General features: G+C 42.2%; 1 protein-coding gene across 2 annotated transcripts in view; it reads left to right on the top strand.

Annotated features, from left to right (window-relative positions):
• Positions 1-14675, top strand: part of LOC146821759 (transmembrane protein 229b-like) — a 189002-nt gene extending 174327 nt beyond the window's left edge. For both annotated transcript variants that reach the window (XM_085612801.1, XM_085612802.1), the window contains exon 2: positions 13202-14675. In XM_085612801.1, the coding sequence (XP_085468927.1) occupies positions 13227-13724 (498 nt within the window). In that variant the 5' untranslated portion in view covers positions 13202-13226 and the 3' untranslated portion in view covers positions 13725-14675. The remainder of the gene's footprint in view (positions 1-13201) is intronic.
• The last annotated feature ends 323 nt before the right edge of the window (positions 14676-14998 follow it).

Here is a 14998-nt window from a genome sequence, read left to right as displayed (position 1 = left end):
TCAGGAGGGGGCAGTAGCCCCTGATCACTATGCACCAGCGAATATACTTGCTTTTGTATATGCAGGGGTTTGGGCTGACCAGAATGGGCATTCCAATGCCCCCAACTCCCCAAAAGAATAGCCACAGTCTTGCTGTGCCGCTCTGGGGCATATCGGGGCAATAGCCCCTGATTTCCCCCCTCCCCAGGGCAGCGGAAAACGCCCACTAGGCACTGCCGTTTTTTTCGGAATGTGCCAACCTGTGGATTTTGGGTCCTAGCGCAGCCGGCACCTAGGGAAACATAGCAAACCTATACATTTTTCAAAACTAGAAACCCAGTGGATCCTACATGAGTGAGGCACCATTTTTGTCAGGAGACCCGGGGGAACGCTGGGTGGTAGGAAATTTTTGTCAGCCCAGGGATGCCACAACTATCCCACACAAAAATGTGTGAAAAAAGTGATTTCTTCAGCTAAATTTGAGGTTTACAGCGGATTCTGGGTAAGAAAACATTGGAGGATCCATGCAAGCCATACCTCTCTAGAATCCCCTGGGTGTCTAATTTTAAAAAATGTATAGGTTTGCTAGTTTTCCCTAGGTGCCAGCAGAGCTAGGGTTAAAAAACTTCAGGTAGGCACTTTGCAAAAAAAAGGGTCATTTTTCACTGTGAAAATGTGGTGTGTCCACATTGCGTTTTGTGCCGTTTCCTGTTGCAGGCACTAGGCCTACCCACACAAGTGAGGTACCATTTTTCTCAGAAGACTTTGGGGAACGCAGGGTAGGTGGAAATTTGTGGATCCACGCAGATTCCAGAACTTTCCACCACAGAAATGTGAGGAAAATGTGTTGTTTAAAAAAATGTTTAGGTTTGCAAGGGATTCTGGGTATCAGAACCTGGTGAGAGCCAGTCAAATCATCCCATCTTGAATTCCCCTGGGTGTCTAGTTTTAAAAAATGTATAGGTTTGCTAGGTTTCCCTAGGTGCCTGCAGAGCTAGGGTCAAAAAACTACAGCTAGGCACTTTGTAAAAAAAGGGTAATTTCTCACTGTGAAATTGTGGTGTGTCCACGTTGCGTTTTGCGCCGTTTCCTGTCGTGGGCCCTGGGCTTACCCACACAAGTGAGGTACCATTTTTCTCGGAAGACTTTGGGAAATGTGGGGTTGGTGGAAATTTGTGGATCCATGCAGATTCCAGAACTTTTCACCACAGAAATTGTGAGGAAAATGTGTTTTTTTGGATAATATTTTAGGTTTGCAAGGGATTCTGGGTAACAGAACCTGGTGAGAGCCAGTCAAGTCACCCCATCCTGGATTCCCTTGGGTGTCTAGTTTTAAAAAATGTATAGGTTTGCTAGATTTCCCTAGGTGCCGGCAGAGCTAGGGTTCAAAAACTACAGCTAGGCACTTTGCAAAAAAGGGTAATTTTTCATTGTGAAAATGTGATGTGTTCACGGTGCATTTTGAGCCGTTTCCTGTCGTGGGTACTATGCCTATCCACACAAATGAGGTACCCTTTTTATCGGGAGACTTAGGGTAATTCAGATTTGTAAAGCAACTGTTATTACCTATTGACTTTTGATGCGTTTCTGCCTTCCAAATGAAAGACAATGTGTAAAAAAGAAGTCATTTTGAAAAATGACCGATAACTCTCATGGTCTTATGAGCATTCCCAATTTCGAAAATGTGCAAATATCTACTTTTTCCAAACTCTATATTTTGTTCCCATTTCAGATGTACATATGTGTCTTTTATACCGATTTTTCCATGTATATATTTCCCCAGAATAATTGCTATATACCCGGTACATAATCAAAAACAATTGCAAATCGCTGCTCAGTTTTTGGCTCTGGGTTCGTCGGGTTCTTGGTGAACCTACAAGTCCTATATATCTTCACAACCAGTAAGGTCCAGCGTATGTAACGGTATATTGCTTTCAAAGAGCTGTCACCATTAGAAGAAGTTACAGGTGAAAACGTTGACACAAAAGGCTGTTTTTTTCAACTAATTTTCAATTTTTCCTATATTTAACTGTTAGTTTCTATAAATAAACCTTGAAGGATCTACATAAATGACTCGTTGCTAAATCCAGAATTTTGTCTACGTTTCTAAAATGTATAGATTTCCAGGATCCATTATTGCTTTGATACCCATTTCTACCATTAACGGGAAAGAGATTGAAAGCACAAAAAATAGCAAAAATAGGCTATGTCCCAGAAAAATGCCAAAATTGCGTAAACAATTTTGATTTTCTGACAAAAGTCTTTCATCCCCTAAAAGCTGGGAAAATGGTGATTTCAGCCCCACAACCCCTTTTTTTATATCATTTTTAGGGAAAAACCCAGACGCTTTCATTTGCAGCACTTTATTTCGCATTTTTCCCCAAAAAACTAAAATATAGCTGTATTTTGGCTAATTTCTGGGTCCCCTCCAGGGGAATCCACAAACCCTGGGTACCTATAGTATCCCCAGGATGTTGGAAGAAAAGGACGCAAATTTGGCGTGGATACCTTATGTGGTCAAAAAGTTACAGGGGCCTAAGCGCGAACTACCTCAAATAGCCAAAATAAGGCTCAGCACAGGGGGGGAAAAGGCCTAGCAGCGAAGGGGTAAGAAACTATTTTGTGCATCTCTTTAGTCCCTGAGAGGAGGTGTACTCCAATGTGTTGAACATTTTCCTACATGCCTTGCTCTGATCAAATATAAACAAAAGTGGATCTAGCTAGCCATGTGTCCTGTTTTTGATTTCTGCTGTGATAGCTATGGGTCAGAGTATCCACCAGAGTTCTTCCTTTCTCTATGCTATTGAGGGTTTACTGTGCAGGTCTGAACCAATCACCCCATTACTTTTAAGGAGAGATCAGTGTTTGTTCATGTCAGTCCTGATATCATGTGATGCCACATTATAAATGGTAATGAGGCGTATGCACTTCTCCTTCTTCCTGTTGATGGTACCTTGTGAGAGGTTCCGATTTCTTTTCAGCAATAGGTAGGCTGTTGGTGAGGTACCCTTTATCCTTGAATTTATTGTTAAGGAGCATTTTTTGTGTATGAAATCCATCCTCAGAGTTACACACCCTCTTAACTCACAACATCACATGACACAGGATCCTGTTCACCAAGTTTCTAGGGTGGTGGCTGGTACAATGCAGGATAATATTGCCTGCTTTCTCTTTGCGTCATATAGTCAATAAAATCCTGCCTTCCCTTATCAATAATTTGACATCCATGAAGTTAATTTCTGTCTGACTCATCTAGCTGTAAATTTCAGATCATAGGGATTGTCATTCAGAATGTCCGGAAAGTTCTGTGCTTTGTCTCAGGGACCATCCCAAATTATGAACAGATCATCAATATACCTTGTCCAAACCAAATTGGTCTGTGTATTTTACTGACAACATTCTACAGATGCATTTTCCTCAGACGTTTATATCAGATATAGTGCTAGTGCCGTCTGAGCGGATTTTAATGAAATGCAGAAGGATCATACATTATAGTGTGCAAGTGATTCTTTTGGGTACAACAGGTAAGTAGTTAATTGTGCTTTAAGTTATAAGGCATTATAACTTAGTAATATCTATTGCAACTCTAGTTCAATGAAATTTAGCAATATTTCATGGTATTTTGTGAAACTACGGCGGCATATGGCGATGACAATGCATCATGTGATTGGCTTAGAACTGCCTTTACAAAAGGTAAAGACAGTCATGTTGTTTTGAGTAAGCTTTGCTGTGTTCTGGGGTATGGCCTTAGATATAGGTAAGTATTAGGTTTTATATTTTCTCCTTACACCTATTACCACTTTATTGAAGTGGTAAGGGGTGGGAAAGTTATTTATAAGTTTCTATATATTTTAAAAAGAAATATACAGAGTACAGCAGTACTTAAAAATAAATTAAAAAAATAAATATGTTAAAAGATGTAAAATATACAGAGTACTGTGGTATTACCTGCAAATTACTGTGGTACTTAAAAATGTAAAAACAAAATACTTAGTTCTCCGTAAAGTGCTGTAAAAATATATGAAAAAGTATAAATACATATCTCTACCTATCAACAGGAAAAACTACTACTCAAGTTTATTTAAGGCACTAACCCAGAATGCAGCAAAAGTGTGCTGCAAACTCCATAGCTCCCTTTTACGTTTAGTAAAGTAATTCTTTAGCCATTCAGATACTGCCTCCTCATCCGCATGTGCTGTATATACCACAAAGTTACCTCAGTATAGCCCAACACAGTATAAAACTAAGTATTTTAACATATATAACTTTTACACCACTTACACTATTTTCACCTACTACCAAAAATTACAATTTACACCTCATAATCTATATTTGTGCCACATTACATTTCGATCTGTTAACCCACTTTCACACCAATACTGTTTAAAGTACAACACTCCACTCTACACCACTCCACTGTATGCCACATCACTTTACCCCACTCCACTCTATGCTAATCCATTGTACGCTGCTCTACTCTACCCCACTCCACTCTACACCATTCCACTCTACACAACTCCACTGTATGCTATTACAAGCTATGTCACTTCTTTCCATGGCACTCCAGTCTACACCACTCCACTGTACACCCCTCCACTGTATGCTACTTCACTCTACGCAACTCCACTTTTTAACACTGCACTTTATGCTATTCCACTCCATGTCACTCGCCTCTACATCACTCCAGTGTATGCCACTCCATTGTACACTATGACACTGTATAGCACTTTATTCTACACTACTCCATTGGCCACTAATCCACTCTATACTACTACACACTACGTTATTCCACTGTACGGCTATTACACTGTGTGCCACTGTAGTCTACCGCACTGCACTCTACCTGCTCCACTGTATGACACTCCACTCTACGGTATTCCACTCTACACCACTCCATTCTATGCCAATCCACTAAATGCTATTCCACTGTATGCTATTCCACTCTTCTCCACATTGTTTCTACAACACTTTATTCTACGCTATTCTATGCCACTTCAATCTATGCCATTTCAGTCTACTCTATTACACTGTACACCATCCACTCTACGCCACTCTGCTCTAAGTTAGTCTGCTCTATGCCACTCCACTCTACACCACTCAACTCTGCGCCACTGCACTCTACATCACTTCACTGTGCGCTATTCCACTTTATGTCATTAAATTCTACACCACTCCAGTCTACCCCACTCCACTGTATACCACTCCACTGTATGCTATTCCACTATACACAGCTCCAGTGTATGACACTCTACTCTACGCTATTCCAATTTATGTCACTCCACTCTATGCCACTCCACTATATGCTATTCCACTCTATGCCACTCCACTCTACGCTATTACACTGTATGCCTCTACACTCTACCTCACTCCACCGTATGCCACTCCATTGTACGCCACTCCACTCTGTGTTTCTTCACTGTAAGGTATTACACTCTATGCCACTCCACTCTATGCCAATCCACTTTTCGCCAATCCACTCTGCGGTATTACACTCTATGCCACTCCTCTCTACGTCATTTCACTCTACAATACTCCACTCTATGCTATTCCACCCTGTGTCACTCCACTGTACGCCACTCCATTCTGCAGCACTCCACTGTACCCCACTCCACTATACGCTATTCCACTGCATGCAACTACCCTGGGCACACCTCAACTCTACATTATTTGACTCTACGCCACTCCATTCTACCCTACTGCACTGTACACCACTCCACTGTACACTATTTCACAGTAAGTCACTTCACTTTACACCACTTCACTATCTGTCACTGCGCCATACGTTACTCCACTCTATGACACTCCACTGTATGCTTGGGAAGAGGTGTGGCACAGTAGCCAGGGCAACTGACTCCAGAACCTGGGGGCTCACAGTTCGAACCCCGGCGCCAGTGGCAGATCAGCCCAGCACCATGTGACTCTGGGCAATAGCTCGCGTATTCTTCCCGTTGGCCCCCAGCGCCTTGACACCCTTGGGTAATTGTTCGTGCTTTACAAATACTGGACTGGACATCTACATTAAACTGTACGCCACTCCACTGTATGCCACTCTATTCTGCACCTTTCCAATGTACGCCAGTCCACTCTACGCTACTACACTCTATGCTGTTCTACTGCATGACACTCCAGTACACGCTACGCCACTCCACTCCTCTCCATTCCACTATATGACACTCCACTCTATGTCACTCCACTGTACGCCACTACACTCAATGCTATTCCACTCTACAGTACTCCACTAAATGCTACTCCACTGTACCCCACTACACTTTGCGCTGTTCCACTGTATGGCAATCACTATATGGCACTCCATTCTACAACACTCCACTCTACACTATTACATTGTATGATACTGTAATCCACTATATGGTATTCCACTCTTCACCACTCCACTTTATATCACTCCACTGTACATTGTTCTAATCATTGCCCCTCCACTCTATAACACTTCATTCTATGCCATTCCAGTTTACGCTATTACACAGTACACCACTACACTCCTCCTCACTCCACCCTATGCCATTCTACTCTAAGGCACTCAACTCTATGCCACTACACTCTGCGCTATTCCAGTCTATGTCACTCACCTCCACGCCACTCCACTGTACCCCACTCCACTCTACGCTACTGCACTGTACACCACTCCACTGTATGTTTTTCCACTTTACACCACTCCAGTATGCCACTACACTCTACACCACTCTATTCTATTCCACTGTACGCAACTGTAGTACAGCACTCTACTCTGCGCTATTCAACTCTACGTCACTCTACTCTAAGCCACTTTTTCCACTTTACACCACTCCAGTATGCCACTACACTCTACACCACTCTAAGCCACTCCACTGTACACCACACCACTCTACCTTACTCAACTGTATGCTATTACACCCTACCCCACTCCACTCTACACCAATCCACTCTTCGCTATCCACTCTATGCTCTTCCACTGTACACCACTCCACTCCACTCCACAACACTCCAAAGTACGCTAGTCCACCCTAAGTCCCTCCCCTGTATTCCACGCCACTTTACAACACTCCACAGCATCCCATTCCACGTTAGGCCTCTCTACTAATTGCTTTTCTACTGCACGCAACTACACTCTACACCACTCAGTTCCACGCGATTTGACTCTACCCCACTCCATTCTACCACACTTCACTGTACACCACTCCACTGTATGCCACTCCACTGTATGCTACTCCAGTCTATGCACTCCACTGTATGCTATTCCAGTCTACACTACTCCTGTCTATGCCACACCACTGTTTGCCCCTCTACTCTAAGCTACTGCACTCTACACTGTTTCAGTGTACATTACTCTACTTACGCTATTTCACTGTATGCCACTCCACTGTACGCCACTACCCTGGACACCACTGCACTGTATGCTATTCCACTGTACACCACTCAACTCTACTCAACTCAACTCTGCACTGCTCCATTCTACACCACTCCACTGTACGCTATTCCATTGTACGTAACTACACCATACAAAAGGGGTGAGCAGAATATGCAGTGTTTTATTCCACTGAATCATACGGAATTACATTAAAATTCCACCAGATTCTGCATAATTCTGCAATGGGACTGAGTGGGCACCTGGTGCTATTTTCTTAGCGCAAAATGCAGCCAGGTATCCAAAAATGAATGTGAGGATGCATTCTGCCAAAGAAAATAGCATGGCCAAATACCACTCAGCACCTTTGCATATTCTGCTGTGATTAAAACGTTTAATCACTGCAGAGTATGTAACGGAATCAAGTGGTATGAAGTGGTTTCTAAAGTTTAGAAACCACAGCATAATTTTTAATTCCACAGGCGGAGCTGCATAATTTTAATTTATCAGTAATTCTACATTACCAGAGTAATGCAGAGTTACCAAAATTCATCTGATGCCACCGGCGGAATTAAAATCCACACTATTCCACTCTACTCTGTGCTATTCCACTATATGAAACTCTACTCTATCCCCACTCCACTCTACGCTATTCCACTCTATGCCTATCCCCTCAACACCACTCCACTGTATGCTAATACACTGTGCACCACTCCACTGTATGCTAGTCCACTGTACGCTACTCGACTCCACACTATTCCAGTGTAACCCAGCTCCACTCCACCCCACGCCACTGTTCTCCACTCAACAACACTATAGTCTACTTAACAACAGTCTACATCCCTCTGCTCTACCACTCTATACCCAACTATGTAGCTCAAAACTCTAAAACAATGTACTTTACTCTATACCACTTTACAACACTCTACTCCATTCTACTACACTCTATGCTACTCCCTCTAAGCCGCTCCACCCTACTTTACTATACTCGACGAGACATTACTCCTCTGTGCTCCACTGTACTCCGCTGTACTCCATTACTGCCCTGTGTGCCATTCCACTGTATGCTACTCTATGCCACAATACATTAACTATTACTCGTGCCTTTTCCAAGCACTGCTTATACCCATTTATGCAAAAAAGAAGCAGACAACTCTGGTTAGTTCCCAAGTTTAGGTCGAGAGCACCTTCTGTATAGAGCACCCTACAATACCAGTGACACTCTAAATTTACTCACCTCATATGTCTGTTTTTATAGCAAAGATGATGACACTTCTAACTGGCTTCGAACTGGATAAATGATGGCTTTTAGCGATGGAGAAGGAGAAAAGAGAGGAGGAGCCTTAGCCAATATTTATAAAGAAGAATAAAATGTAAAATTCGAACCTGTAACCTGCTCATGAACCATGTTTTTTTCCTCGATAGAACTAGCACCAACCTCCACTTTCTCAGGTCTCCTTATATATTGCCTCCTTGGCCCCATCACCCAGTTCCGGGATGTCTTCCCTGAGATTGTTGCAGAATACAGTTTAAAATATGCTAACTTTTCTGTTTTAGGAGATCTTAATTTGCACATAGATAACAAGAAAACGACATTATTAAACATTTTTATTAAACATTTTTATTTCAGATTTAAAAAACATTCCTCTCACGTTGCTGCTTGACTCTCCCATCCACAATCGAGGTCACTTATTACACCCCATCTTTTCCAATTCACCAGACTTACTAGTAGGAGTCCTGACCAAGGTTATTTGGTCAGACCATTATTTAATACCTTTTTGTCTGAACAAACCCAATATCCTAGCCGCCAAACTACACACGGCCAAAACTGGATGCAACTGGTCCAAGCTAAATGCGGCAAATTGCTCAATTCTACTTGTAGACACTAACCTGAGTCTAGAAGGGGATCTAGGAAAATACAGTCCCTTCGAAAGATGCGAACAGAACACTCTTAGGGCCAGACGTACGATGTGATTTTGCATGCGCAAACGGGTTTGCGACCCGTTTGCGCATGCGATATCACTGTGGGCCATGTACAAAAGCCTATTTAGTGAGCCGCAAATTATTTGCGACTTGCTAAATAGGTTTTGTGACTCGCTCTAAGGAAGGGGCATTCCCTTCCTAATAGCGACTGCAGAGCCATGTATGAATGTTTTGCGACCGCAATTGCAACTTGCAATGTGCAAAACACTTTCAAATTACTGCCCTCTTCAAGAGGGTGGTGATGGAGCTGCAAATGGGAAGGTGTCCCTTTGCGACTGGCCAGGGACCACTGCTTGCCCTTAAAAAATGAAACGAAAACATTTAATTTTCATTTTTTTAAATGCATCCTTTAATGAAAACGGGCTGCATTTTTTTTAAAACTGCTTAATTTAAATGCAGTCCCTGACATGGTGGTCTACTGAGCCTAGCAGGCCACCATCCCTGGGAGGGCCTGTCATTCCTAATGGGCTCGCAAATTGCGAAAGTCTCATTAATATTCATGAGCCTCGCAATTTGCGACCCCATTGGGAATCGCAAACAGTGTTAAACACATTATTTTACATCACAAATTGCGAGTTGCAAATGACTCGCAATTTGCGAGGCACTATTTTGTACATCTGGCCCTTAGTGTAGTGCTGCCTGTTCAATCATGGACGAAATCCTGCACAGACGGGAAAGACCTCAGGTTTACTTCAGACCTCCTGCAATTGAAAAAAGAAACCAAAAGATTAGAAAGAGCTTGGAGAACAAACCTATGATATGACAATGAAATTCACCTATAAGAGAGCAGTTAGGAAATATCATAACGAAATTAGGGATCCCAGAACTAGATTCCTTACAACAAAAATAGAGAATGCCCTACACTCTTCAAAAGAACTGTATAAAATAGTGAATAAGCTAATGACAACTCCTAAGAACACCAATAGCCCGTAGCCATCAGAAGAACACTGCAATAATTTAGCAAACCGTTTTCTGGAAAAGGTCAACTATATCTGTCAATCCCTGGGAAGAGATGAAGGGACCATATTGAAGGACCAGCCAATTCAGGGACAATTCTACACTATCCCAGAGATGACAGTTTAAGAATCTGCAGAGATTCTCTCTTCCCTTAGATCAGGGTCGCCAATAGATCCGCCCCCCCCCCCAAATACTTTATTAAAGGGAGGTGAATTAATCATCTGCACCTGTACAAATATCTTCCATAGCTCTCTTAATTCAGGTACCATACCAGCAGCATGGAAACATGCTATAGTGAACCCACTGTCAAAAAAGGCACATGCCAATCTCATGATAAACAAAAATGTGAACCCGATTTCCCTATTGCCAGGTCCAAGCAAAGTCCAGGAAAATGCATAAATAAAATCTTGGTATGCTATTTAGAGGAAAATAATATCTTACATCCCTCCCAGCCGGTCTTCGATAACAAAACATTACGGAGACTGCACTTTTAGCTGCCTCTGAAGATCTAATGGCTATTCTAGACAATGGAGGATTTGCGGCCCTCATTCTTTTAGATTTGAGTGTGGCTTTCGATATGGTTTCTCATCCTACACTCATCAATAGACTTGAACAAGCAGGAATTACTGGAACAGCGCTAAAGTGGCTAGCGGCGTTCCTTCAAAACAGAACTTTCCAAATTGTTGAGGAGCATTAATAATCCTTTGCTTCTCCTGGAATTGTGGAGTACCACAAGGGTCTTCTCTCAGCCCTACAGATTTTTATATTTATGGAAGTCCTTTGGCTGAGATTATCAAAAAGTACAGTTTTATTGATATTTCTTATGTGGCGAATACTCAAATTATCATAAGTCTTTCGCATCAGACAGACACTACCTCCACTCTTCTGGACAAATGTCTGAATCAATTGGTAAACTGGATGGTGGTCAGCAGGCTCAAAATATATTGAGGCAAAACAGGTGTGCTGGTAGTAGGGAAAAATCCCACACAGTGGTAAGACCTGAACTGACTGGCATGCATGGGTAGTAAACCCACCCCTAGGACAGAGGTTAAAAGCATGGGGGTCTGGTTTGATAAGGCACTCACCATGACAACACAAGCAAAGAAACTAGCGCCCATCTGTTTTGGCCTTCTTCGCACTCTCAGTAGATTACTTAGGTGGCTTCCAGATTCTATTCGCAGAATCATATTACAAGGCCTAATTATGTCTTGCCTTGACTACGGAAATTCTTTATATCTAGGTAGCCCAAATCAGTTATTAAAAGGCTGCAAACAATACAAAATGCGGCAGTTTGCACAGTGTAGAACATCCCTGAGTACAGAACCTCTTTGCACAGGCTTCCAATGCAAAAGAGGATACATTTTAAAGCACTTTGTTTGGCATATAAAGCAATACACAATAAAGGATCCACATTGATCTCAAGCCTTCTGACACCTCAACAACCTTCCAGACATCTTCAATATTCCACCCAGCAACGTCTTGTTGTTCCCAGTTTTCAGATAGCTAGAGCTGGTGGCTGCTCCTTGGCTGCCATTGTTACTTAGCTGTGGAATACCCTTCCTTCACAGATAAGAAAGACGGAATCCAAGCTCTCCTTCAAAAAACTGTTAAAGACGTTCTTGTTCGAATAACAAAAATCTTTCCCTTGCTCTCTGCTTAGCGCTGGGAAGCCCTTTTGGGCAGCCATGTGCTTTATAAATCCTGGAGATATGATTAGCTCTTCAGATAGATTTAGCTTTGTCCAGACACAAGGGAACACCCGGTATAGGTCAAAACAAGACCCTTATAGGCTTAGAGTGCTGCATAAATTGTGCAAAAAAGAAGTTGAGAACTCTGGGTAGTTCACAAGTCTAGGTGGTGAGCAGCTCCTGCATAAAGCACCATAAAACACCAGGGACACTCTGAATTTGCTTTCCTCAAATGTCTGTTTTTCTATCTGTGCTTCGTGAAAATATTTAATATTATATGGCGTATTCCTGCTCTGTCTCCTCTGGCGCACAGACTGCTGCCTAGCACCAATGCAGGTGGGGTGGTTTTTGTGCGGGAAGGGACACCTTACTGCGCAAAAACAACCCTCTGAGGATTTTTCCTTTGCAGAATGCAGCACAGGTAGTAAGAGGAAAGAAGAGGAGAAATAAGTATTTCTCCTCATTACGCCTCCCCTGGGAAAGCATAGCATTTTGTTGCATTCCCAGGTCTACCAGTGACCTCTGCTGCTCATGGTTTACATCAAAAGCCACAGAGTGTTGGTAACTGAGCCTGGCCAAAGACCGTGTGCATACCATCAAGTAAGTTGTGTGTCGTGTGCATTCATAACCATAACTGGCGAATTTCTGTGGTTTTATGTGTTTAAGCCAGAACCCTTCCTTAATTTTTAACTATGTTTCTTGTATTGTAATCACACATACACTCATATATATGTACAGAAACACACACATACACACACACACAAGGGATAACATTTAAAACATAAACATGTTTAAAGTATTACTACTTCCCTGAACTTACCTATAATGTAGTAGCTCCCGATTTTGTACCTGTGATGTAATGGGTCCCAACATAATACTCTCAATGTTGTGGGTATATACCTGTCTCCATCACCTTGTACCCAAGACCAGCAGTAAGTGGCTCTGGGCATGCTGCCTGTGCTCTGGTGCCCCTCATGAGCAGAACATTTGGCTTTGGGCACTACACCAGCCCCAAATTGCCCTCCTACCATGAACAGGTAGCCTCTGGACATGAGTCCCGTCATCCATGGTCATATGCGAGTGTTCAAAAATATCATGGTCTGGAGGGTTTGGTATAGAAATGTTTGAAGAACACTGATGTAGATGGGACTAGTAATAAATGCAGAGCACTGTCAAGATGTAAATGCATAAATAATATGATGATTTACTCGTAATTATTTTTTCATTTACTACATTGTTGTTTTAATTACAGAGACAACTGAACACTGAAGGAAAGAATGGTTGCTGCAATGCGACCTCTCGCTGCTTTATCCAGGTGGTACATCTATGCTCTACACGGGTACCTCTGTGAGATCACATTTACAGCAATTTGGGAACTTGTTGAAAACTTCAGCTGGAAATTCACTGGGTATACCAGCATCTGGTCCTTTTTCATATATGGCACAGCCATCTTTGTGATTGAAAGACTATTCCTTATCCTTAGGACGAGATGCAACATTTTTGTGAGGTGCCTTGTCTACACAACTTGGATTTATGGTTGGGAGTTCTCCACAGGATTCCTTCTCAAGAACTTCAATGCCTGCCCATGGGACTATTCTGGTTTCTATGGCAACTTTATGGGTCTCATTACATTGGAGTATGCAGTTCTATGGTTTTTTGGTTCAATGATAGCAGAGCAGGCTGTGATCAGAAATACTCTGCAATTGTGCTTTGCTGAACACATGGAACAAGGAAATGTAATCATATATGATAGCAAATTCAGAAAATCCTGCTAACTGTACATTCTTTGTGAGTGGAGAGGTGGTGAACATTAGGGGGCTTATTTGTGAGAGGCTTGTGCCACCGGAACGTCACTTTTTTGGATGCTCTGGTGGTGCAAGCCTCTGAAACATATCAATGAGGCGACACAAAGCCACTCTGCGTGGTTTTGCATGGCCACATAGATATAGAGTAAGACAAAGCAGCGCAAGTCACTCTCTTGCATTACTCTGCATAAAAGAGGCATTCCATGGGCATTGCTGTGGCTTTTTCCACGTAACACCCATGGATTTTGACACTGCCCCAGATTTACTTAATCACGTAAACCTGGGGCAGAGCCAAAACTTTATGCCAGAGCAGGCATAGTGAGGAGAAATATTTTCATTTTTCCTCGCTTTTTTCTCTTTTCATGTGTGCTGCAGAAAACTCCTTTTTGGATCGTTTTTTGTATAGGAGGGTGCCCCTTCCTCCGCAAAAAAAAGCCTGCCTGTCTGCAACGAAAGCACCCTTGCACCATGGTGCAAGGGTGCCTACGTTGGCACTAGGCAGCAAATTGTGCACCAGCGCAGGGGAAATTTACAGGAATGCACCACTTTCATAAATAAGGTGCATTCCTGCCCTTTCACATTGGAGTAAGGAAGAATAGCAAGAATACTTGTGGCTCTGTCCTACGCCTGTTTCCCATAAATGAGGCCCTACCTTTCAGGGTCGAAGGTTATAAGCTTTTATAAGAGAATAATGTTTAAAATCCATTTTGTGTTATTGCCTTGGTTTAAAAACAATGCATTAAGATGTATATGATACTACTGATTAATATTGTTTGATGGAAAAAGGAATATTGTACTGCATGGGTTCATCTGAACAGTGAATTAAATTAACATGTGTCAATATAGACTGTAAGTGAATGCTGAAATCATGTGCTAAAAACAAAAAGAAAATAGATCATAATAAATTAGATTACACAGTGATGCGATTGCTGGATTCAATGTTCAATTCCACTTGCTTCATTCTGTGAATACCTCAACATCACCTAGGTGCAGTAAAAGGCAAACTCTCGATATGAAAGAAAAACATGAAGCATAAGCATGAACTCTGTAGCTACTTCTTAATAGTAGATAGCAAATATTAAATTTAATATTGTATCCCAATCTTTCCTCTGGAACTGTTCACCCTGCTACAGTTAAAATAGCATGTGGGGCCTTTTCACTGTGTAATGTTAACACTTTACACGTGCTACTCCTAACTACCATGCATCCTGGCATTTAAGACAAACTTAGGGATGACATTGATA

This window comes from Triturus cristatus, chromosome 6 (genome assembly GCF_964204655.1).
Source record: "Triturus cristatus chromosome 6, aTriCri1.1, whole genome shotgun sequence".
NCBI classification, from domain to species: domain Eukaryota; kingdom Metazoa; phylum Chordata; class Amphibia; order Caudata; family Salamandridae; genus Triturus; species Triturus cristatus.
Note: the sequence above shows the minus strand (reverse complement) of the source record. Positions and strands in the feature narration are given on the sequence as shown.